General features: G+C 42.1%; 2 protein-coding genes across 4 annotated transcripts in view; one reads left to right on the top strand and one right to left on the bottom strand.

The window, feature by feature from the left end:
* Positions 1 to 1,426: 1,426 nt before the first annotated feature.
* Positions 1,427 to 5,465, bottom strand: LOC108254905 (uncharacterized). The gene is made up of 6 exons (XM_017450375.3): positions 4,501 to 5,465; positions 2,754 to 3,065; positions 2,480 to 2,575; positions 2,330 to 2,397; positions 2,191 to 2,256; positions 1,427 to 2,104 (listed from the first exon to the last, which is right to left on the bottom strand). Exons 1-6 carry the CDS (start codon positions 4,637 to 4,639, stop codon positions 1,997 to 1,999), a joined length of 789 nt encoding a protein of 262 aa, XP_017305864.1. The 5' UTR covers positions 4,640 to 5,465; the 3' UTR covers positions 1,427 to 1,996.
* A 417-nt stretch (positions 5,466 to 5,882) lies between these two features.
* The window catches only part of scara5 (scavenger receptor class A, member 5 (putative)), a 50,848-nt gene continuing 30,900 nt past the window's right edge, over positions 5,883 to 25,830 (top strand). For 2 of the 3 annotated variants that reach the window (XM_017450306.3, XM_017450296.3), the window contains exons 1-3: positions 5,883 to 6,073; positions 11,532 to 11,650; positions 13,906 to 14,037. In XM_017450306.3, the coding sequence (XP_017305795.1) occupies positions 11,539 to 11,650; positions 13,906 to 14,037 (244 nt within the window). In that variant the 5' untranslated portion in view covers positions 5,883 to 6,073; positions 11,532 to 11,538. The remainder of the gene's footprint in view (positions 6,074 to 11,531; positions 11,651 to 13,905; positions 14,038 to 25,830) is intronic. The other variant, XM_017450314.3, reaches the window with a different exon arrangement.

The raw sequence follows: 25,830 nt of genomic DNA, 5'->3' as shown, positions 1-25,830 counted from the left end.
GACTAACTGCGGGATTAAAGCGTGCACCTGGTCACGTGACTCCACCGGGAGCGCGCTGGCGATGGAGAAAAGGGACGCGTGCGCGTTCACAGTGTGTAATTACGTTCACCTGTTGCAGAGAACCTGCGCTGTGTTTGTAAATAACAATGCACTGCACTGCACTCTACTGTAATGCCTGCGTCCGTTTCTGAGCTTCTTTTTTATTCTATTTTGTATTTTATTATTTATGCCACATAATGTCCATGTTGATATATACCTGTGTGTTTAATTATTTTAATTAATAGCACATTAGCTATCAGCACTGTCTAGCTACCATCATCCACACTGTTTACTTCCGCATTCGTGTTATCGCGAGACTCTATGTGGACTCAGCGCTGTTTACGTCATCACGTAACGGTGCGTATTGTTTACGGAAGTAAAGTTTAAACCGGGAGAGAGTCAGCAGAAGGAGCGCGCTCAGCTGATCAGTGTATCATCTCTATGGATTATGGTCATGGTTTCCTGCTGAAGGAACATCTCCGGTGGATATCTCCTCTGAAGGAACATCTCCGGTGGATATCTCCTCTGAAGGAATACCTTTTCCCTTCTATTGTGTTACTGCTCGGGAGGATTCACCAGCGAGTTTCATGAATCCGGCGGAAAAGTGGATCTTCTCACCTTTGGACTGAGGAACGCGTAAGGACGATCCAAAAAGACTATAATCCGCTGTGTATATTTCTGTAAAGAGACTTTCTCACTGCAAGAAAGACTCTGTGTGTGAGTTTATTGTGTGTAAATATAAGTGTTTATTATATTTGTATAATACACAACAACCTTGGTGAAAGTTGATGGTGGTTTTTGGTGTTTATATATATATATATACTCTGTTAGAGCCCGGATCTTAATTATAACCAGTGTCTCTACGAGGTGAGTTACACAGTAATTTTACATCTCTCTTATTAATCTAAAGTTCAACTTTATTCAAATCACCATTGTGCGAAAATAAGACCGAAATGTGTGTAATTATAATATTTCTCCCCAAAACAAAGCCTGTCATTAAACACACTCAGAGGCTGGATAAAACCAGACCTGTTTAGAGTGGAGGTTTTTTTTTCCACCGAATGCCTATTTCAGCCATGAAACTCTGTCTGAGCGCTGATTGGCTCCCTCGACGCCGTGTAGCAGCCAATCAGCTACGCTCCTCTGTCCACGTAACCCTGTGTTCTCTACACTGACTCGCCGGTTAGTCAGCATTTGACGGCCTATGATGCGAAAATTCGTAGCGCCCGCATGCCGGAAAATGCTGAACATCGATTATAAACGCTGGTAAATAGTAATAATTACTGATGGACGCGATAACGGCTAATAAACACTGATAATGTGGATAATCTCTCATCATGGCCAGTGAACAGTGATAATGGCTAGTAAACAGAAGAAGAAGACAGTCCACAGTGAGCTTTTCAGATTTTATTATTTATTTATGAAATAGAAATAAACATGCACAAAAACTGTTGAAGCTAAAAACAACAATGAAGTCTATTTAATCCAACGCCGTGAGCTTTAGTCATTTTTACAGGTGTGTATAGACCTAAAAGAATCGAATCGTTTCAAATATCTCTTATAAAAACAGGATCTTTATTTTTACGGCCCAGGAATCACCTCAGCTGCAGCCGAGACAGAGTTCCTTCAGCTCGAAATGTTTTCCTGAAAGACGCCCGTGATGCTCTCACAGTTTCAGCAGAGAGCTTGAAGTTGGAGATGTGGATCAAACTGCTGCTTTAAAGATCTAACCATAATACAGAAGATAAAAATGATGAATATGTAAAGGCAAAAAAAGCTTTATTATACTTCAGATATAGAAAACTATCAGTAGATATAAAAGATTTTTAAAAATTAATAAGAGTTGTAGACACTTTGGAATAAAGCAGTGCGAAAACCTCACAAATATAGTATAAACAGAGTGTGTGTGTGCGTGCGTGCGTGCGTGTGCGTGCGTGCGTGCGTGTGCGCGTGTGTGTTAGTTAATTTTGATGATGGCATATACTGCAGTATCTCCTGATGCCACTGGAGTGTGTGCTGCTCTCACAGTGTTACTGTGGACTACAGTCGAGTACGTCACATCATCCTGCAGGAATAAACATCAACAATGTGTTATTACACACACACACACACACACACACGTAAGATACACACTTTTAGAATGATACACACCTTTTCTTCTGCTTTGTTGCGTTTAGTTTGTGGATTTATAGCTGTGTACAGAACATCACAATCATTCTGTAGAGAAAAAACATGTTGCGTTAGATCACACACACACACACACACACCCAACATGACTGTGTGTATTCACCTGCTTCTTCTGCTGTATCCTCTGTCCTGTTTGTCCATCACCGGTCTCGGTCTGTCCTCGTCTCTGTCCTACAGAATGAAACCAGAGAGAGTGAGACTGCAGAAGTGTGTGTGTGTGTGTGTGTGTGTGTGTGTGTGTGTGTGTGTGTACCTCTGTGTTTCCAGTACATGACTCCTCCGAGTATCAGCAGCAGCAGCAGAACCCCAACAGCAGTACAGATGATGATGATGATGATGGTGTGAGGAACTGGGTTTGTGGAACAGAAGAGAAGTGAGAAGGACACATGGGGGTTTGAATTCTCCATTCTGATTGGTCAGATTACATTTTATTTATTATATTATGTTTGATGTTACCTCTATTTTTTTCCTTAGACACATACTGTAGTCAATTTCACATATAGTTTATATACAGAAGGTCGTTTTACCTTTTACTGTGAGGTTGATGTTTGTATCGCTAGTGTTGCTGATCTTACACCTGTAAACTCCTCCATCCTCTACAGTCAGGTGTGTTATGAGTAGAGAGAGATTTCCTGGAAGATGATCTTTAAAGATCTGAACTCTGTCTGTGTAGCGATTTGTCTCGTCCTTTGGGAAGATTTCTTTGCGATCAGATCCTTTAAAATAGACCCATCTGAAAGTGTGTGGTTTGGCTTGTAGTTCAGAGCAGGAGCAGGGCAGAAGGACAGACTCTCCCACGTATCCAGTCACAGTCACTGTCTGACGATTCAGTGTGCAACCTGGAGAATGAACAAACATCAACATATTGCATTGCTGTTACATCATCAGATTAATCTGTCCTGAGATTAGTCATCTTATTAATGTCCACATCTCACTAACATCCTCATCTTATTAATGTCCACAACTCACTAACATCCTCATCTTATTAATGTCCACAACTCACTAACATCCTCATCTTATTAATGTCCACAACTCACTAACATCCTCATCTTATTAATGTCCACAACTCACTAACATCCTCATCTTATTAATGTCCACAACTCACTAACATCCTCATCTTATTAATGTCCACAACTCACTAACATCCTCATCTTATTAATGTCCACAACTCACTAACATCCTCATCTTATTAATGTCCACAACTCACTAACATCCTCATCTTATTAATGTCCACAACTCACTAACATCCTCATCTTATTAATGTCCACATCTCACTAACATCCTTAGTACACAAGCACAGTTACAGACCTGTGGTTTCCTCAAATGACGTTTCTACTGAGACAGCCAAAAATGTTTAGAGGCTTGTGACAGGAAAAAAACAAACATTTCTCACATTTATACAAATGAAAGAGATTACTGAGTGTTTATCAGTTTGAATGTAAAAGTCTCTCATCATTTGTCACACCCATGGTCAAGTGTTAATCCACAGAACACAAACTACACGATGCTCACATGTGCTTTTAACTGGAAATAAAATGTGTGAAGATTCAGCAGGAATTTAACTGTAATTTAACAGGAGTTATATCTGATACAAAGATCTAAAAGCTACAACATGTCTAGTCTGATTTTATCTTGTGTTACTCTGAGGCACTGAAACTCTGCATGTAATTTCCTCTGAACAGATAAACCCGCTTCTATTTTAGTGACACACCACCGAAGAGGACGACTGCTGGTGAAGGAAGTGACGGCGTGAACACACCACACGGGTAAGCAGTTTACTGACATTATCCACATATTCTGAGAACAGTGTTCACACCCCAGTGGTTCAAGCATGTTTGAGACATGTACGACGCCGTAAGAACCTCGATGAGTAACAGCCAATGAGAGAGCAAGAGGAAACTGTAGGGGGACGAGACAGGAACAACCAGAACACCAATCATGATGAAGGAGACTCAGCGTTCTACATGAACCCAGGACATGGACGGGGATTAATAAAGCTCTAGCAGGAAGTTCTTATTTAATAAGTGCTAAGCAGGTTTTATGAAAGTTCCGTGATGAACATTTTCTCATGTTATATTTATATTTGGTTTGATATCAAACAGAAAAACTCCAAAAATAATAAATAATTTCAGTAGTTCAGTGTGCACTTTATATTTCCATATCATATGTAAGATTACTGCATGACGTCATGCTTTAAAGGCATTATATTATAAACTCTTCCATATATTTACTGACATTATTAAAAACGGGCGGGGGGGGGAGAAGCAGACTCACCTTCAGTGACATGAAGCTGTATAAGGAGGAGAAGAAAACACACCTGCATTCTGACTGAGGACCCAAACACACACATTAATCCAAAGAGAGAATTGGAGCTAAACACACACTGACTGACTGCTGCACCGAGTCTGATCATAATGAACACACTCTATAGATGACACTCACTCTCACAGCTACTACAGGAAGTGCTGATATAGCAGTATGACACTGAACATATAGATGAGAGGAAGTTCCTCATGTCTGTTGCACAGCAGAACTGAGTCTATGTTCTAAATCCTTTCAAATGATCTAATGCCAATAAACAATCAACTATTGTATAAATAATCACTGTCATGGCTTAAAAACATGCATCTTATCGTGTCTCACATGAGATTTAACATGACACAGTGACAGTCATCTACAGGCTCCTGCATTACTGATCTGACTTCTTCATCTAGTGGCCTTTAAGGGTTATTGCACCAGAATAAAGCTTATGATATGTTTTTAATATATATTTTTAAAATGTCTGGCAAAGAACAGGACAAAACTTATGCAAAGTAGTAAAGAGCACTATTTCATACACTTCAGTATTCAGTACACTTCAATGCACTGCAATAGTTCATGCACTTCGGTATTCTAAACATCTTATTTATTTGTTAGTTTGTGTATTTCTTTGTTAATTGTTCATTCATTTACTCAATATTTTATTAAACTTCCTTAATCACTTAATGGCGCCCCCTCGCGTTGATTTGTTAATACTGTTTAGTTTGAATTTATGTGATAAATAAATATAATAGATATTATAGAAATAAATAGATAGATAAACATCCTGTGTGTATGGTATTTTGCTGATCTTTGCTCTATTAATATAAAACTATATATATATACACGTAAGTTGTACACTTACTACACAGTATATGATATATTTGAGACCAGTTTATTGGCACAAACTCATTGATACAGTAACACACAGACTCAAGGCGGCGCTGATGAGATGATTTAATATAGAGATATAATCATTCTAATGTTTGTACATCAACAATAAACGGGCAGCAAAAGTGGACCAACTGCGGGAGAAAAGCGTGCGCCTGGTCACGTGACTCCACCGGGAGCGCGCTGGCGATGGAGAAAAGGGACGCGTGCGCGTTCACAGTGTGTAATTACGTTCACCTGTTGCAGAGAACCTGCGCTGTGTTTGTAAATAACAATGCACTGCACTCTACTGTAATGCCTGCGTCTGTTTCTGAGATTCTTTACTGTTCATTCTCTGCTGGAAATAAATAAATAAATAAATAAATAAAGAAGCAGATCGAGCTGAAGACCAGGCTGATGGATTAATGCAGTAAAGAGGAAGAACTTCATGGTGCAGGAGAACACAAGAGCACCAATCATCTGATCACATGCAGGGGTTTAGAGGCGGACTGTTCAGTGTACATCAGTGTAGAGAGAGAGAGAGAGAGAGAGAGAGAGAGAGAGAGAGAGAGAGAGAGAAAGAGGAGGAGGAGGAGGGGTCGGGTTTTGGTTCTGCACAGACGTGAGGAGAAGGAGCAGGATGAGATTTTGAGAGTGGAGAACATTTTGGAGAATCAAGGTGGGTGATGTTTATTCGTTCAAAGTTTGTATATGTATGATTGAGTTCTTGTAAATATAAGTAGCTCCATAAATCATCAACTGCTGGAAACTTCAGGAATAAATTTTTTTTTTAAATAAATAAATAAATAAATAAAATGTCCAATAAATAACCCACAAAGTATAGTTTATTTAAATATTTTTGAACAATTGGATTAAAAAATAAATAAATAAATTGTGCAGTGTAACTTTTGGTCTCTTCGACTGAAATCTATATTTTTTGTCCTATTCAGTGCAGCTTTTCTATAACAGTTAGTCTAACAGTGAGTGCATGTGGAGTACTATAACTGACACTTCCTTTCCATCTCTCTACCTTTCTGTGTGTGTGTGTGTGTGTGTGTGTGTGTGTCTCTGTCTGTCTTTTCCTGCTGTCTTTACCAAACACGCACAACGACCTTGTTTCACATTGCAGCGTCTTCCACCTCCGAGTGTTTCTGCCGATAGCCTTGCACAACATAAACAAGGTCTGAAATATATCTTTACAGAGGACGAGGAGGATCAAAGCACCGCTGCATCGCTCTCTCTTTAGATACAGATGAAGTCAGGGCTGAATCACACTGCCCCTCTTTCAGCAGGTAGTCGAACAGCATGGTGGTTAATGCAGGAAACTAGATGGACTTGAATGGAATAAGTTCATCATGAAGTCAGGTGTTGATTATAAGACTTATTTTATAAGATTTAAGACTCACAATCCATCATTGGTCAAAATTTGGTCGTTCATGAGCAGGTATATGAGGAGATTTACGGCAGGTTGAGTAGAAGATATCTTACTGGCAGTATTCCAACGTGAGTACGGATTAACACGGTCAGTGTGGTGCGGTTATAGGAAAATAATCAGCGAGAGTGTGGTGAGATGTACACTATTGTGTAATGTAGCAGCACGAGTATAGCAGCAATATGGGCAGCAGAGCAAGCGTCTGACGTAGCTATGTGAAGTGCGGTCTGGAGCGGTCTTACTCGGTTAGGGGTTTGACCAGCCCTTGTAAGCATTGGGAGGCAGCAGGGTGTTGAGTCGGTGTGGAGTCTGCTGGCTCCTGGACCTTCTGAAGGAGGCAGGAGGGTGAAGAGTCGGTGAGAGGGGTGCGAGTGGTCGTCTGCAGTACCGGCGGCTGTGCGGATGTTGTCCGAGGTGTCGCTGGTGGGTAGAGAGACCCAGGTGATCTTTTCAGCTGTTCTCACAGTTCACTGTAGGGTCTTGCGGTTTGTCCGGTTCCCGTACCACACGGCGAGACTCACCCAGGACGCTCTCTACAGTTTTTCAGGCATTTTCCTGTGAAAAGGAAGAAAAAAACACAGCAGTCCCTGATTTCACGCTGGGCGGATGGCTGCAGTTTGAGTAAGTCCAGTGAGTAAGTCTAGGGTTCGCGCTACTGCTGCCTCACACTCCATTTCTGGTTCAGTAGAATAGTAGTATTTTAGGCCACACCCACTCAGAACTGTTCTACATGTCTGTCTCTGTCTTTGTTGGTTTCTATCTTTTTGTCTCTTTATTTGTATTTGTCTGCCCATGTCTCTCTTCCTGTCTCTGTCTATATCTGTGTCTCACAGTCTGTCTGTCTCCATCTGCTTGTCTCTGTCTGTGTCTCTGTCTACTACTGTTTGTCTGACTCCATCTGTCTGTCTGTGTTTATCTCTGACTCACTGTCTGGCTGTCTGTCTCTCTCGCTCTCTATCCACCACTTTCTGTCTGTCTCCAACTGTCTGTATTTCTGACTCTGTCTGTCTCTCTCTGTGTGTGTGTGTGTGTGTGTGTGTGTGTGTGTGTGTGTGTGTGTCTTGATATAACACACCTGGATTAACAGGCATTGCTAAACAGCGAGCAGGAAATGAGGATTAAAGTGTTGTTCATCAGAGAGATGGACGGAGAACTTGTCTAAAAACACTGGACAGGAGGTTTGCACTTTCACAGGGTCTTTTCTGGTTCCGACAGTGTTTAACTCTAGTCCCAGTTTCCTAGCAGCGTGTGTGTGTGTGTGTGTGTGTGTGTTAGCAGCCCAGCCTGCCAGCGGACTCCTAAATGTCAGCACACACATGCAGCGCTTAATGAAAACTCCAGTGATGAAGCCGTTTTTAATGACTTCGATAAACGGCGCTCTCGCGGCTCGTCCCTCATCTCTGTAGGTCGAGCGTGACTTTCTGAAGGAAAGAAATCCCTCGTGAGTCGGATGATAACTGGAGACGCAGTGATGTCATCGTGTCCCCTCATTTTCTAAACCTCAGCATCATCGCATGCGAATGTAACTCACGTCTCATGTTGTTTTTATCGCAATAAGGATAAAGTTCATCCCTACACTTACTCAACAAGAACCTTTTATACATGTGAACAAGCATTCATGAATCTCAACCAGAATTATCGGCACCCTCTGTAGAGACGGGTTAAAAAGAAATGACGAGAAGGTTTTTGTGGTTAATTATGAGAGTAATTCTAATAATAAAATGAGATCTAAACTGTAAATTGAGGTAAATTTATAAACAGAAATGATTAATACAATCAAGTAAGGAATAATCTACTTGGTGTCATGCTGTTCTGGGAAACTCATAAACGACGGGTGGTGTGATGAAGCGGTGTCACTATTACAGCATGTCCTGAAGGGCTTTATTCCTCTTATACTCAAGCGATATTCCAATAATTACCTTTTTTATCCATTTTTTGTGTAAAAAATGTTCATGAAAGTTAGTTACTTGTAGCAGACTGGCTTCCATCCTTTCTTTCATCCATCCATTTCATTCCATTCCATTCCTCCATCATATCTTCATTCTCATCCATCCATCCTTTCCATTCCTTTTTTCCATCTTTCCATCCAACAGTTTTCCCTTTTGTTTCCATCCATCCATCATTTCTTCTTTCCTTCCGCCTATCTATCTATCCATCCATCCATATTTTTTTCATTCCTTTACATTTTTACATCCATTAGTTCTTCATTCTCTTCTCTTCCATCCATCCATCATTTCGTCATTTACTTTTCATCCATTTTTTTATTTACTCCCTTCCATTAATTTCTTCCTTCCATCCGTCATTTCATTCCATTCCTCCCATCATATCATCATTCTCATCATCCATCCTTTCCATTCCCTTTTTCCATCTTTCTATCCATCATTGTTTCTATTTCCTTCCATTGATCCATCGAACCAACACTTCATACATCATTTCTTCATTCCTTTCATCATATTGCTTCCTTCCTTTTTTTTCCTTCCAATCAATCCATCCATCCATCCATACCATAATTTCTTAATTCCCTTACATTCCCTCCCTCTTTTCATTCCCTTATTTCCTTCATTTCCATATTCTTTATTCATTTATTCCATTCACTTTATTCAGGGAACGAACCATCCATCCGTAAATCCATCCTTCCCTCTATCCATCATTTTTATTCCTTTCCATTCCATCCATTATCTTATAATATGGCTCTGAATGGGGTTTCCTACCAGACTGTATATTGCTGGAGCGGAATAATGTACACTGTAATGTGTGAACTTAAATGTAGCACAAATCTTAATGTCCAAAATAGAAGTGTGGCCATATGGACTAATGTAACATGGAATTTTTATGTTTTCTACTAATTTAATGTAATAATCTGTTTAGTCCATGCTCAACCTGCAGACTTTGAATTCAAAATAAACACCCCCCTCCCTCCCAAAAAAAACTTTGATGAGGTCACTCGCATGATGAAGCCAATAAAAAGGAAAAGCCACACACAGTCTTGTGTGTACGCACCCTGGATCACACTGACTGACACTTGTTTTACTAGACCGTTTAAAGCCAGCTTGGAGCGTACTGCGTGTCATTCGTCATGTTGTTTTTAAAGCCAAGGCATGTGATTCATGTCCAGAAACTCAATCCAAGGCACCTGTAGACGAGGTAATGGAAAACGTAGGACGTATTTAGCATACAGCATCGCTTTGTGGAGTGTGTTTCTCATTTGTGAAAGGACACAATGCCACGCATTCATGAGTGTGATCGTAATTATGCAGGGTAGGTTGTGTGGCTATGTTATTATAGCTGAAAATCTAACACAAGAGTCACATTGAATGCAAATAGATTCATTGGTTTGGGTTTCTTTAATGTATTCTACATTTCTTTTAATTATGGATAATAATGTTTACTGACATAGGACAGTAAGACCACAGTTATTGTCATGATTCCCCTCATGGTCTGCAGCAGTGGGCCCAATAGAATAGAACAGATGAGGAGATGGTTCCAAATGGTGATGACTGTCCTAGATGGTCTTGCGATGGGAAAGGTAGCTGTTAGGATTGAGTCAGAGGGAGCAAAGTAGTTCTAAATGAGCAACATGTTGGTTCAGAATGGGTCAGATGGTTCAGATGGTGGTTTGGAATGGGTACTATATTATTTCGGACTTGATCAGATGGTTCTAAATGGGTAGCATATTGGTTTGGAGTGGGAAAGACGGTGGTTCAGAATGGGCGAGATATTTCTAACTGTGTAACATTTGGTTTTCGGAAAGGTTTGGATGTGTTGGAATAGATATGGCAAAGATATGACTTTGGCAAAGAGTCCTAAATGGATAAATTGTTGGTTTAGAATAGGAAAGATGGTGGTTTGAAATGCTTCTAAATGATGGGAATAAATGGGTAAATGGTTATAAAATGGGTAACCTATTGGTTTGGAATGGGTGAGATGGTGGTTTGAAATGGGTATCATAATGGTTTGGACTAGGTCAGATAGTTCTAAATGGGTACTGTGTTGGTGTGGAATTGGTCAGATGGTGCTACATGGGTAACATGTTGGTTTGGAATGGGTGCGATGGTTCTAATTGGGGAAAATGGCTCTAAATGATTCCCTTTGGGCTGGAATGGGTCAGATGGTGGTTTGGAGTGGGTAAGATGGTTCTAAATGAGTAGAGAATAGATCAGAATGAATGGATGTGATGGTGGCTTTGAATAGGTGAGATGGTATGAAAGGAGTAGTCGAAAGCCATTATTTGTCACGTATATATTATAATTTATTAAAACTCTTCGCTCGCCTTTCCCTCCTAGCATGTTAGGCAGTTTGGGTCAGAGCGCAGGGTCCGCCATGAGGCCTTGCACAAGGGCGCAACAGTGGGAGCTTGGCAGTGCTTGGGCTTGAATCCCTGACCTTCTGTTTTGGTAACCCTTAACCACTGAGCCTCCTCTGCCTTAATGGGTAGAGTTTGCTAGGAGCTGAACCTAGAATCTTCTGATTCATAGGGAGATGCGTTTTTCATTGTACCACTGAACATGACGTGCATGTGATGGAGAATCTGATCAGCTCTGTCCATGCTGATGCTATGAATCATTAAAAAATAATGATACTAAAAGGTCAAGAGTGTGGTCTTCAGTGTCCTGGTTAAAAATACGATTCGGCGAGGATGGTTCTGATTGCCTCTGGTTCCGCTCAGCTCCTGACGGTGGTTCTGAATGTCTCTCTCCTGCTTTAGTTCCTGAATGGAGAACAAGGCCATGTACCTGAGCACATATGAGGAGCGAGACAATGGCTCGTTTTATGAGGAGGGCTACGATGGACGGAACCTGTCCAAACTCAACCTCTGCGAAGAAGGTAAGTTCAAATAATCGAGAGCGAGGGGGAGAAAATCGGGCTTTTAAATCTCCTGCGGATGTGCCATCAAGAGTTCTCTGACAGGGACGGACGAAATCTGCCTTGTGATGGACACGTTGACATATTTCATAACTTGGTTAAACCATTCTATCCTGGGTAGAAGAATAAAAACCGATATTTTCGTGTTTGTTTACAGTTTTGCACTTTAGTCTCACCATTATAAAAGATATTTGCCTAATAATTTGGTGGCCACATGACGCCTGATCCCCGAGCGAGAGAATCAGAGAGCATGCTGGGCAATAAACCAAACTTGAGTCTGGAGTGTTGACAGCAGAACAGCTGGGTGTGTCCCGCAGAGCTGTGTGAGCTGCCGTGACCCATCTGGGGCTTTTTTTTTTCTTCTCCCTCCCTCCATGAGCTGCAATGGGAACCAGCAAGTGTTTTGACATCTGTGAGTGAGGATTTGCTAGTCGAGGAACGAAGGGGAGAAAATAAAAAGCGTAGATCAGCTGTAGGACGAGAAACTCGAGCTGTGAACACAAACCCGCAGAATATATACAGGTGAGAGAATTAATAGGCTACATACTGTACGTGTTTTCAATGACGCTTATGTTACGGACAAACGAAGATAGATGTAGTAATTACAATCAGAAAATAAATAAAACGGCGAAATGGTATACATCCTGATGCATTTTAATCCTGTTTTTAAAAATCAAATCTCCCATAAAACCCATATAAGGTTGCATGTAGAGGGTAGGCATTGTGCATGTTTGTGTTCTGCTTCTCTGTCCTCATACACTGCTGTTATTTCTGCTCGGATGCTTTTTAAAAAAAAAAAAAAAAAAAAAAAAAACCATTTACGACATTTTAGGAGCGCCAGCTTGCTTCACTTAGTTCCTAAATGCCCCGCCGAGCATAAAAGTGGTGTAAACATGTTCGCTGGTCCTTATGAGTCGCAGACGTGCATATATCTAGACACCTAATAAGCCCGACGAGAAGACGAGACCGCGGATGAGCGAGTCATGCTTTTGGAAAGCGTTTCCAGGAGCTGGTTATTTAAGTCTTAATAAGTGTGTTTTATTAAAGCTGGGCTCTGTAATGTGAAACTCTGACATCATACCCCGGCCGCATAAACACCGACATCATCCCGATCGTTCAAATTTTAGCTCGCTGAATATGGACTTATCCTTGAGGTGCATTCCGGGGACGTAAAGCGTGTCCGGAGATCGCGTATAATCAGAAAATTCAATCAGACGCACTGGTTTTAGTCGTGTTTTTGTTTTTAGGGTCTTAATGAAAATGCCGACTTTCAGTGTCCTGGGGTATAAATTTGATCCTGCACGCACACGTAAACTCCTTTTGTCGTCCATTAGCAGGAGAAAGACAAATAAATTTCAACACAAAAGAGACAGATGCATGCACAAATCCGGTAATCTTTGAGTGGAAAATATTATACAGTCATTTCATTCTTCCATCCATCCATCTTCTATACCGCTTTATCCTTTTCAGGGTCACGGGGAACCTGGAGTCTATCTCAGGGAGCATCGGGCACAAGGCCGGGTACACCCTGGACAGGGTGCCAATACATCACAGGGCAGGGCACAATCACATACACACTCACACACCCATTCATACACTACGGACACTTTAGACACGCCAATCAGCCTACCATGCATGTGTTTGGACTGGGGGAGGAAACCGGAGTACCCGGAGGAAACCCCCACAGCACGGGGAGAACATGCAAACTCCACACACACAGAGCCACGATGGGAATCAAACCCCCGAATCTGGAGGCGTGAGGCGAACGTGCTAACCTCTAACTATTTAAATAAAGGATGTCAATCCTTCTAAAAGGGCATTTTATCTATGCAAGCAACACCCAGTTTCAAAACTCTCCTTCTTGTGTATTTGTTCAAGTCCCTTTTCGTCATTATATAAAGTGTAATCTCGTCACCGCCTTGTGTGATGTCACAACACCGATAAACTCCTACACATCTGCCGTACGTAAATATCCGCCGTACTTCTCGCTGTAGATCTGCACTCGGTCTGAAGAGTCTCTCTACCAGACATTTTGCAGGTTGAGTTCTAACGTCAAGTCTGTCCGTCTGACATTCTCACACTCTGGTCGTCTCGATGATGCGCTACATGTACGACGTCACGAAATACCTTTTCCCGTTGTGTCTCGGCCAGAAAGAGAAACGTTTAACCGTATTCCTGGTTTCCTCGTCCAACCTTTATCCTGTTCTCTTGTGCAGCGAGTTCTGGAAAGCGGCGGAGGAAAACTGACGGCTGCTGCGGCCACTTGGACTCTCTGTCCGCCATCAAATACGCCATCGTTTCCCTTTACATCCTGGTCTTGCTGAGTATATTCGGCCTCTGCATCGCAGGTAAGTCTCTCTCTCTCTCTCTCTCTCTGTCTCTCTCTCTCTCTCTCTCTGCGTCTCGCTTTCGGTCGCTACGTTACCTGTGTTGTGCTGTTCTAGGAAAAGTATCAACAATAGGACGGAATGAGTTATTTGTTCTCACTCCGAAGTTTTATTTATCCGTCAAGCGAGTCTGTTGTGTTTTTGTTTGCATGTTGTACTTTTGATTTTAATCTGTTTATAGATGTGGAGCGCCCATGAAACTAGCTAGTTCCTTCATGTTGTAGCAGCTGTAAACAGTCGTTTCCTTCACCTCTCTCTCTCTCTCTCTCTCTCTCTCTCTCTCTCTCTCTCTCTCTCTCGAAGTAAATAAAGGCAGAAATAAAACGCAGCTCGTCACGTTACCGGACATGTAAACTCTTTGGAAAGCTTACAGGATCAACTTTTCCTCAAAGCTCTCACTGAGGTCTTGTTTGTGTAAACGTGTTAAATAAACGTGTAAACGTGCCGCTCTGTCCTGACTGGTCCGTTTAAAGGTGTGTATTTTATCCTTCTGGGTTTTAAACACGTTTTGGTTTCGGCAGGAGACGATGGAAAAGAGCGAGCGCTTCCCGGAGCGTCTTTATTATTAATAATATTTTTATCAGTATTCCGGGAGACATTACCTGGGGTTTAAACTGGGGTAGTGGAATACTGGGATGAATTGATGCTGTAAGCGTTTTCTCAGGTGTCATGGATATCTTGACATAATTTGTTTATAAATAATTACAACCCGGCCGTCCCGTTAAATCACGATGCAACTCTATATCGTAGAAATGCGTTTAATCGTGATGTTTTTGTGACGTGGCTCATCCGGGACTGGGTTATTTTTACAGCTCGTTTTATAGAAGGTAAAATCTGGTGTAATCTTTCCAGACGTGTGCATGAGCAGTCTGTAAAAAAAAAATTACTGACATGACCGATTCAGATAGGGGTTAACTCTTAGAGATACACACGCACGCGCGCACACACGCACGCACACACACACACACACACACACACACACACACACAGATAAATACATTACCCCACCTCCCTGTGTACAACTAATCCCAACCAAATACAGCTATATTCACTCTCTCTATCGCTGTCTGCGTCTCTCTCGTTGTCTCAGTCTCTCTCTCGCTGTCTCAGTCTCTCTCTCTCTCTCTCTCTCTCTCTCTCTCTCTCTCTCTATCTATCTATCTATCTATCTCTCTCTGTCTCTCTCTCTCTCTCTCTCTCTCTCTCTCCGTCTCTTTCTGTCTCCGTCTCTCTCTCTCTCTCTCTCTCTCTCTCTCTCTCTCTCTCTCTCTGTCAGTCTCTCTCTGCATCATCATTAATCAGTGCAGCGATCTGACCAGACAAGGCTTTCACAAACACATCTCGACCCTCAGTTTGAACACTGTGGTGAATTTTAGACCACATTCTGGGGTTTTTCCTAAAACCTCGTCTCTCGTAGTCTCAAAAGTTTCATTTAGATGCTTCAGTTGTTTCAGCTTGTTGGACATGCGGAACTAATCGTGAGCACGCCAAGCGAAACCGCTCCAGGAAAATCGCTCGCCGCTTTTACCGAAACGATCGCGCTGTCTTGTGGAATTAGCTTCACGTTAATCCACACCTGACCTCCAAGTTTGATGTTTCTTACTTTTAATACCATGTGACGGAGTTCTGTAGAGGTTAGAGTACTGTATGACCTCCCACACACTCTCTCACACACACACTCCTGATGTTAAATAAAGAAAGGACACACCTTTCCAATGGTGCATCTGAGTGCATGTCCATGACGGCTCGGATTAACACGTCTCTCTCCTGCAATGTGCCGCAGCTTTCAAGCCGTGAGTACAAAAGCGGATGTCTAATGATGTTTTTGCGCATTTTTGAGAGGAATATCTTCAGCGTCTCGGCTCAGTGGTCACGTGTTCGGCTGTGTTGAAAGGTATTACACGATTTTACACAAGATGATTATTATTTTAAGAACGAAATCCATATCAGGTTTCGAATTGTGCTTTTTAATCCAAATTATGAGTTGGATTAAAACCGTGCTGTTTAATCCGTACGTCGTGTAGGTCACTGGAGTTCACCTGGAAGCGGAGAGAGACCACCTCTCGGGCGAGATGCTCTCTGAGCACTTCCAAGTGCCCTCTAGTGCGTTTCGTTTGCAGTGAGAGAGAGAGAGAGAGAGAGAGAGAGAGTCGTTTGACTCGGAATCGATTCAGCTGCAGGAAGTGAATCGAACACGAATGTGCCTTGGGTCGCGGCGTTTTTTTGTTGTGGATGCGAGTTCTTGCACTGAGCCAAATGACAGCGCTGTGGCGCTACAGGAATGTCATGTGGTTCTGGAGATTTGAACTGACTAACAAAACTAAATAAAGCATCAATTTCCCTCTTATTCAAAAAGGTTCGGACGCACGCGGAGACTCTTAAATGGAGTCCGGAATCAAAACAAAGATGTGAACAAGAGAACAAAAAATGTTTTGTGCTATAAAGCAGGAGGCCGTCTTCATAAAACAGCCACGGTAATTTCACGAGTCACCCAGCGGCGATCATCACTCTGTGGTCACGCGTGGTTATTTCTAAAGCTGCGTTTTTCAGCATCCTGGCTGTTCTGTCAAAGTCGAGTAGAATCCATGAGAGTAAAAGAAATCTTGACATTAAGATGGGAGTCATGTTTCAGCGATTATACCGCAAAGAGCTATATATTAAGAGTATAATCTGCCGAAACGACAGCGTGTGAAACGCACACATCGCTTACAATCCGTGACCAAATGGTGTGTAATAGCGTGGGGGGGGGGGGGGGGGGGGGGGGTGGGGTGCGGGGGGGGATAGGCTATTGGGCTATAACGTGCTGAATCCATGCTGTGTGTTTCTATAAAACGCGCTCGTATAGAGTGTAGGAAAGCGAGAGCGTGCGCATACGGCTTTTTATTTGCCCTCGGCGGCCATTTTATAATGTTTACCGACCTTGTAGGGTTGGATGCGTGCCAGGCTTTCGAATACTAGTAGAGAGTTAAAGTTTGAAACACTTTATTAAAAAGAACTCGTATCTAGGAAGAAAAGAAACCCATGTGTGAGGAATCTGAACAGGATTATTAAGATTAACAAGAACGAGCGCATTAATATAAACCTCCAGTACTGTCAGGTCAATATCTGAGAAATGTTAAGGTAGGTGTGTGTGTGGGGGGGGTTGCGCGCTGTTAATTCCTCTAAAGACATGCATTCATGGATGCAATTCTCCGTTATGTGCTTTTGAGAGAGAGTATTAGCATTAGCAATAAAGGTATTTATTTGCATTGCAGAGCAGATTTGGGTCGAGCCTACAGGAGTGAGTCATTCCTCCGCCAGCTGTGCTGCATCTTTCCACACACACACACACACACACACACACACACACACACACATACTGAAACACAAACCAGCCTGGGAACAATCACTGCCGTATACATTGCAAACGGCTCACGGTTTTCAGCTACGGATAAAGTGGAGTTTCTGGGCTTCATTTCAGATGGGATGCAAAAATGCACAAAAAAACCCTCCCCCTTGTGAGACTGGTCATCTTTCTCTTTTACTTTGGACTCGTGTTTAGTTGTGCTAACATTGCTAACTAGAAATTTCTCAAGAGGAAAAAACGGACTTTTACCACAGCACGTTAACAAGACGAATGATAAACAGCATGTTCTATCCACAATCCCGCCCTCTCGTTTCCTATTGGTCCGTTATGGCATGGTTTGAGAACTTACAAGTCACCTAGATAAAGTCGACATGACGTGCAAGTAACCGCACCCTGAAAGCGCTTACGCGTCCGTTCCCTTTCACTGACTGTCTCTTTTCCGCCAAGTGAATTTTATTAGCGTTAGCTCCGACTGCTGCTGTACTGTCGCTTAAAAATCATGCTACAGCTACACCATGAATGTCGACACCTCTACGTTCTCTACTTAGCGTTGTATTGCAACGACGCACCTGGAGAACACCTTTCAGTGGAACCTATCGTGATTACGGCGACGTGTCAGACGGAGCCCGACAGCAGGAATCTGTCACTTTGAAATGCGACATCCTAGGAAGCTTTATCGAAATATATTATAACAAAACACGGCTGAATAACTTGACAAACCTGACACTTTTCTCCTTCATCGCAGAAGTAAACAGAATTGAAGTTTTACCCAGAACGAATGATGACGATAAGCGTAAACGCGCAGTGATTACCGTAGAGCACATGTCGGCGACATCATGGCTGGTATCTGCGTTAAAAATTGAGATTCGTGCTTCGCGAGTCCTGGATTAAGTCAAGTTCAGGCTTGAAAGCAGATCAGATGGGTTTTTTTTTTTTTTTTTTTTTACGAGCTCTGGGACACTCCACGGCTCGGCGTTTATAAACCGCTCCGCATGCACAGAAAGCGATGGCAACTGCGCTCGCCCGCTACTTACGAGGATAAGTAACGGACTTATTTGGCAGGAGTTTTTACATGGGCTTTAAGCCGAGGAGAGAAGGCAAGAGGCCACGATGTCCTCGGCGTTTTCACTGCTCTAACACGCTGTCCGCTAATTACCTCTAGCTTTGTTAAAGCAGAGAAATCGCCACGTGGTGTTTACGCTCCTGCTTTCCAGGATTACAACCCGACTCCTAGAAAGCATCTCCTTTCCTTCATACCACCAAACCAGGGTAAGAAAGAGAGCTTCGGTCCTCCCAGCTCGGCCTCGGTCGTTAAGGTCGTGAATGCGAGAAATCCGAGCCGTACGCGAGAGTCCAACGTTTCCGACGGTTTATGTTGCTTTAATTAAGCGCATTAAGGCAGTTTTGAGAAAATGGCCCTCGCGAGAGCGTCCAAGTGGCTGGTATGAATCATAATCAGGACATGGGTAGTTGCATGAGATCTGGGTCCTATTAACTACTTTACAGTTGGGTTTCAGAGTGCACACACATCAGAGCGGTGGTATTGTTGGGGGGTTTTTTTTCTTCAGTGTTCCACGTCATGGTTATTATATAACCAAGCTCTGTTCCATATGGAGTTATTCAGAAAGTTGCCCCGCCTCGGTGCCGATGCCAAACGATCACTGAATCGATCTAAACAGCACTTTTAACTGTATAAACCACTAAGTTGAGAAACTTGGTGGAAACCAACCATTGGAGGACCATGACTAAGCAGATATTATTTGCATTATGAGATGTTTGAGTATGTGGTGATGGTGTGAGTGTATCAATCAGGTACAGCAGCATCTCTGGGATTTTTAACACCTCAGCTCAGTGGCGTAGCCAAGACTATGTGGAAATATCTGTACAATTAAATATATTGAGATCACGCTTCGAGGCGATGCCGCCTGCTCTGTTGCAAGAACGTAAGAATGAATTTCACGGCTTTTTGGAAGGAAGTCACGGGTTTCTCGACCGCTTTGTCGGAGAGATCGTTCCCCGTGCACTCGAGAGAACCGACGCCTTTTTTTTTTTTTTTTTTTTGATGTACGACGCACCGTGTCCGACAGGAAAATCTGTTTAGACTAGTTCATAAAAATGCAGGGCATTGATGACTTTGTAACAGACTTTTCTGAAAGTAGAAAGACGTTAATGTAAATATTGCACGGGGCTTTTCATTGTCATTTGAAAAGAAGTAAGCTACTTCAAACTTGTACTTTTCTTGGATGTTTTGCTGAATAAAGCATTTAGATTTTGTACAATTTTCGCAATGGGTCATTTCAGCGTAAGCGTATCTCTAATGTCAAATTTTAACCGATCTCCGTGCTCTTGGGTAACACTTCCTGTGCTTTTCACTTTTTACATTTGTTTGTTGATGCACGGGAGAAGAGAAAGGGTAAGAGAGTAGAGTGCGATCTTGGCATTGTTGGAGAAATAAAGCTGGAGAAAGTGAGAGAGAATTGGATTGGGATTATCATCAGTAAAGGACCTGAAGTTCTTCAAACAACTTTACCGAACCAAATCCATCTGAGTAAACGGCTCATTACAGGCCTGTATGACTGGGATGATGATGATGATGATGATGATGATGATGAAAGAAAAACACGACATGTCATTTCCCGCTCTGGCGTGAGTACTCGCTCGGAACAGACGGCGCTCGGGTTCCACTACGCCATCTCAGCATGAACACGGGTCCAAAATTACACTTGGACCAGGATCTGAAACCTACCCTTTTTATTTAGTTTATTGGGGCAGCGGCTCAATCCAGTGGACGCGAGTTAGGATGAAAGAGAAGGAAGATTGGTTTCCAAGTGGTGCGCTGTTAGTCTCAGATCTTCACCTCTTTAAAGTGCTTCCAGGTGACCTCGCAAATCAGATCGTCTCCTCCGTCCTTCCGTTCTGACGGCAACGAAATCCCTTTCCTTGACTGTTATTCTCCTTTTCAACACACAAGATGCATAAGCTGCGTTTCTTTTCTTTTTCTTTTTTTTTAATTTATTTATTTATTTATTTATTTATTTTTTTAAACTACTTATAATATCCACAGGTGTGATGTTCGACATCAGGCTCAAATCTGATCTCTATCAATAGATATCGCTTGACGGTGAAATTATTTGAGCTGAGTAAAGTGATTATATCATGAGGTCTGTATAATAAAAATGATTGTATGGAAAAAATTTTACACACTTATAGGCAGGTTAGCATTTTATGCCAGCTATCCTTGCTAATGATAGGCTTAATCTATTAATTATATATATTTCTGTGTATATTCAGTAACGAGTCTCTGATGTAAACATTTTTCTATTTATGTCATTCAGGGTGTCCTATTAAATTAACTTTTTTAAATCTACATTGGACCTAGTACTGTACCTTGTGGCACCTCGAAGAAAAGTACAACATTCTTAGCCATATTCAGGGCACAGTTTAAAAAATTTTATAGATGATGCTATTTTGATTCATAATGGCCTATAATTCAGCTCTATGATTTTACTCTTTGCCTGTTGTTTTTTTTTTCTTTCTTTTTAACTAAAAACAGAAACCTTGAAATGGGCCTCTAAAGAATCCAGTGTTTCTGATTTGTATATCCATGTTGTAAATGTTCACAAAGATCAATAGTGACAAAATCTCCAGAAGTTCAGTTTAACTGGACCCAGATGAACTATAGCTGGAGAGTGTATCCCAAGTGCTGACTAAGGAGATAAATGTTGTTAGTGGAAAAAATTCTAAAAAGAAAACTAGTCACTATGTATTTAATCCTTAGCATAAAGTAACTACTGTCAACACTTTAACTGTGCGCCTGATGTTTATGATCCGTTAGCGTTGATGCCCGGCACATATTACTCAGCTTTTCTCTTAACCGGCGCCAAAAACACACATGTGGTCTGCTTTAATTTAAATGGCTTGACCTTTTTCCTCAGATTGTAATGAACCTTTTGTGACTAGTGAATCAAACGCAAAACTTTGCCGTCATGAGGCGGCGAATTTCCTGCATGACCTATAGATCTTTTGTCACTCGGGCTAAGTTTCATAATTTCTGCACATCAGGAAGAAACTCTTTCACTGACCGAATCAAGCTAATTGTTGAAAGTCTTAAAGCATTGAGTGCAACATCTATTTATTTGTTTAGATCATTCATTGAAATGAATGGGGGGGGGTTACACGACGAGTTTGGCAAGCAGTGCGAATTCATGCAGCTCTTCAAATTGAGATCTCGAAGATCATGTAGGATCACGGGCCCTCCGCAAACGAAGAGTTACCCCAGAACACACACAGTTTGAACTTCCAAGGCTTTGATCGTGCGTCAGAAAGACCGATGAAGGATAGCAGCGTTCTCGTTTTCCAAAAGCCAACACCGCCACAATCTGATAAATCAGCCAGCAAAAAGCGCCAGCTCTCAGGGCGACCCTTTTGCATAAACTCACACTGGGTCAATTATTTATGCATACCAGGTCTTGAGACCCTCCGAGTCCCCACATGTTCTGTTATTCTTCTGGCGAGATAGCTATTTGTGGTTTGAGAAACGTGTATGAAAATGCAACTCCATGTGAACTTCTTGTACATGACCCGGGATTAGAAACCATTCTTGCATTTTGGAGAACGGCTAATTACGTCCCGCGGTCCTTCCGCACAAAGCTCACGGACGGGAAAGTCAATCCTTACATCTGCCAGAGCGACGTCTCACTTTGTTGTGCACATATTCCGAGGGGTTGAGAATCTGAATTGAGGGCCCCAAGCCAGTCTCGAGTGCTTCTCCAAACAGCGGTTGCTCGGAAACCCTGCAGGAACCCTCAGCCTTAAACATTTGCTCAGTGCTCCCTGTTGTTGTATGCCGCGTCCCTAAAAAGTGTTTGCACCCCATCAAGCCTCCATTGTCCAGACCTCATTAGCCCAAGGCTGTTTTTGGGAACTCAGTGGGACCGGTTGCACCATGAAAAGCGCAGTCAAAAGTCATCCCGTTTAGACCGAGTTAAAGAGCATGGTGATTAACATCCCGACTACTAATTGATCTTGACCTTTTGAGGCTTTTCTCCCTCAAGTAACGAACGGATATGAATTTAACCACCCGAGTCGCCGTTAAGAACTGGCGCCATCTTGAGTCCTGGTATGCCAGAATTTGATTTGAAGTGATGCTCAACATGTTGCACCTCGTTCTTAAAGACCCGAGACTCACAAGAGCGGAACCTATTCTTCTCGACACCGCACGTCAAATCTCCTTCAACTGCGTTTCTTTCCAGTCGAATAGCTAGACTCAATAGAGAAGTCAGATTCCCGAGTCTGACATCTTCCACTACCAAAGCAAGGATTACGTCTCGCTCTCAGCAGGGGGGGACCGCCAGAGACAGCCGATTTGTAATTGGAAAAAAGTGGGCCAGTTTATCGAGCCTGTGAATGCGTTCTCTGTTTTAAATTTAGCATAACAGACTAGCCAAAGCCTCATGGGAAGTGGTGTGTTTCTGTCTTAGCCACAATAGGGAATTCCAGCTATGAAATAATATTACTCCGTTACTATCAAAACACAGCATGAAGAAGTATTTGAGCAGTTGGTACGTTCGAGCGTTCATTCTAAAAGTTTTTATTTTATTTTTTTTAGCAAATCGGTCCGCACTCTAGCACCTAGCGAGAGTACGGGAGAAATGCTTCCTTCAAGCTGACCGCTAAGGAAATATCGCTGACACAGAAACGGATTTTTGTTGTCTAGACGACAACATGCAGACAACACAATCGCCGTACCCCCAGTTGTGCGCGAAAGTGGTTTCCCAGGCCTCTTGGACTGTTCTCGACATGATCTCGAGTCATGTGGAGTTATTGAACTGCTACAGACAGCTTGGGGAAATTAAAGTGACATGATTTAACGTAATATCTGTTGTGGGAAATGGAGTGAACAGTGCATCTGCATATATCGCAGCAGAGGATAAGAGCTTTGAATAGTTATTGCTCCGAGTCGAGGTATTTCTGAATTCCCAAACACTCGAGCAGGTGTCTAGATTGGGGCCTTTTCAGTGAGTATGCTGTCTCGGTAGCCAATAATAGACCAGCGTGTGGTCAGCCTTGAAACCAGACATTGTCTGTTTCGACGCTGACCAGATTCCCACATCCTGTCCACCTTAAACGTTAGCCTCACTTTGTCTGAGTTTATAATTAAGCGAGTCGATCCCAAAATGCTTGGCTTTTTTTTTTTGGTCGTTTTGTTTTCTTTAAATGGTGGGTAAAGGTTAGTCATGGTGCGGGGTTTTTTTGTTCCAAATAGAGGGCCATGAAAGTTCAGAATTATTTGAACAAAAGACATTGTCACAAAGAAGCTTTACAGAAATCCAGATGTAAATTTAGATCCCTAATGAGCAAGCCAGAGGTGACAGTGGTGAGGAAGAAGTTGAGAGGAACCAGACTCGGAAAGCAACCCCGTCCTCTTCTGTGTGACGCAGAGGAGTGGGGTAATAAATCATTACGCTACACTGTTGTAGTAGTATGAAGACGAACAGCACAACCGTACTACCTCAGCTTCTAGACCACCGTCTTTAACATTAAGCACTTGCCTTTGAACATGGAAAAAAATTAGAGAAGCAATATGTAATGTATAAAATGCATAAAAGCAATCCATCCATCCATTTTCCATACCACTTACCCTATGAGGAGCTGTGGGAAAGCCTAGGAGAGCCAGGGAACTCTGGGCACAAGACTGGGGACACCCTGGACGGAGTGCCAACCCATCACAGGGCACAAACTCGCACTCGCACACCCTATATACAATTTGGAATATGGATAATATGATCTGACAATCAGCACGGGGAGAACATTACTATGGTAATTCCCAAAATATAAATTTAAGTGCGACATTTTGTGGCGAAATCAAACTGTTCGCGGAGTGCATACAGTGAAAGTTCTTTTGCATGCGCCGCTGTCTTGGTGTCACTGTTTTCCAGACTTTGTCTCATTTCGCCTAAACTGTATCACATGGCAGCGTGACATTTGGCCAGATGGTAGACCCTTTGTTTAGGTCAGTGCAATTTGGAGTTGCTAGGCACAACCCTGCATCATCTATGTACTGCTGCCAGGAACAAAAAAATCACCCAAGCACCCTCCTGAGAAAGTAAGAAACTAAAGCCAGGACCTGAAGATCATTCAGTATAGCAGTCTCTCAAACTGTCGTTTTTTTTTTTTTTTTTCTTTTTTATTTCTTTGTTCAAGCTCAAATTATACCCGTTGTGGCCAAAACATGCCGTACCTTGTGGTCAATATTTTGACACGATCTAACACACAATGATGGAGCCACAAGCACGAGTCCAAATGACATCAGACTTGAGTTGGGTTTATTATTGCAGCTGTCCGGTTGGTGGGAGTTCTGCTCTGGGTTGAGCGGCACTGGAGTAAAGCTCAGTGTTGAATGTTTCTGGTGTTGAATTGGAATAACAAGTCAAAGGTGAGTCATCAGGAAGACCAGTCGGGTATAACGTATTGCGTAATAACGAACATACCACAGCGCCATCGCATTCTCGATTCTGATTGGTCAGAATGGTGTTGATTTGATTCTTTTATTTATTTTGTAGAACAGCAGCTCTGAGAGTAGTGCAACTCCAAATTTATATTAATGCACTTGTCCTAATAAATTATTGTTTCTATAGTAACGGCTCACACGGGACTTGTATAGTGGATGTGCCACGTAAACAGATTATATATATATATATATATATATATATATATATATATATATATATATATATATATATATATATATATATATATATATATATATATATATATATATATATATATATATATATATATATTATTAGTTGAGTTCATGCATAAAACATATGCCCTGACTGAATAACATGGGAAGTTCCTCTTCGCCGAGGCCTGTTTAACGGTCAGCGAAAGTTGTGTGTGTGTGTGGTGAGTGCTGATTGGTGGTTTTTCTGTTTATAGCTGTTGTCTAATAGGACCATAACCCAGACAATATGACTGCAGCTGTGAGGATTTCCAGATAGCAGTTGTTACACTCGACACCTGCTGTGTCAACGATGTCAAAAGCAATTACAGTGTTTGGTCAGGTTCAACAAATCGTTCATGAGCAATGACTTGACAAATCTAGTTGAGAATCATGGGGGAAGAAAAAGCTTATGCTAAAATTTCCTGTGCAAATTCATTAAAGTAGGAAGCTGAACACAAAGTGATGTATTGGTTTCATATTGTGGTATGCCCTCTATAGTCTGCTCTCAAAGTCTTCTTCGAACCGTGGATTGTGAGACCTTCACCCCTGCCCTGTGGAGGATGTTGGTGATGTCACTGACTTGTTTTTGAGTTTTTCTTCGCAGCTCTCACAATGTTTCTGTCATTACCTGTTGTTGTTTTCTTTGGCCGACCCGTTCGGTGTCTGTTGCTCAGTACTTCAG

This window comes from Ictalurus punctatus, chromosome 2, assembly GCF_001660625.3.
Source record: "Ictalurus punctatus breed USDA103 chromosome 2, Coco_2.0, whole genome shotgun sequence".
Classification (NCBI taxonomy): Eukaryota; Metazoa; Chordata; class Actinopteri; order Siluriformes; family Ictaluridae; genus Ictalurus; species Ictalurus punctatus.
The sequence above is the reverse complement of the archived record's forward strand: the minus strand, read 5'-3'. Positions and strand labels throughout refer to the sequence as shown.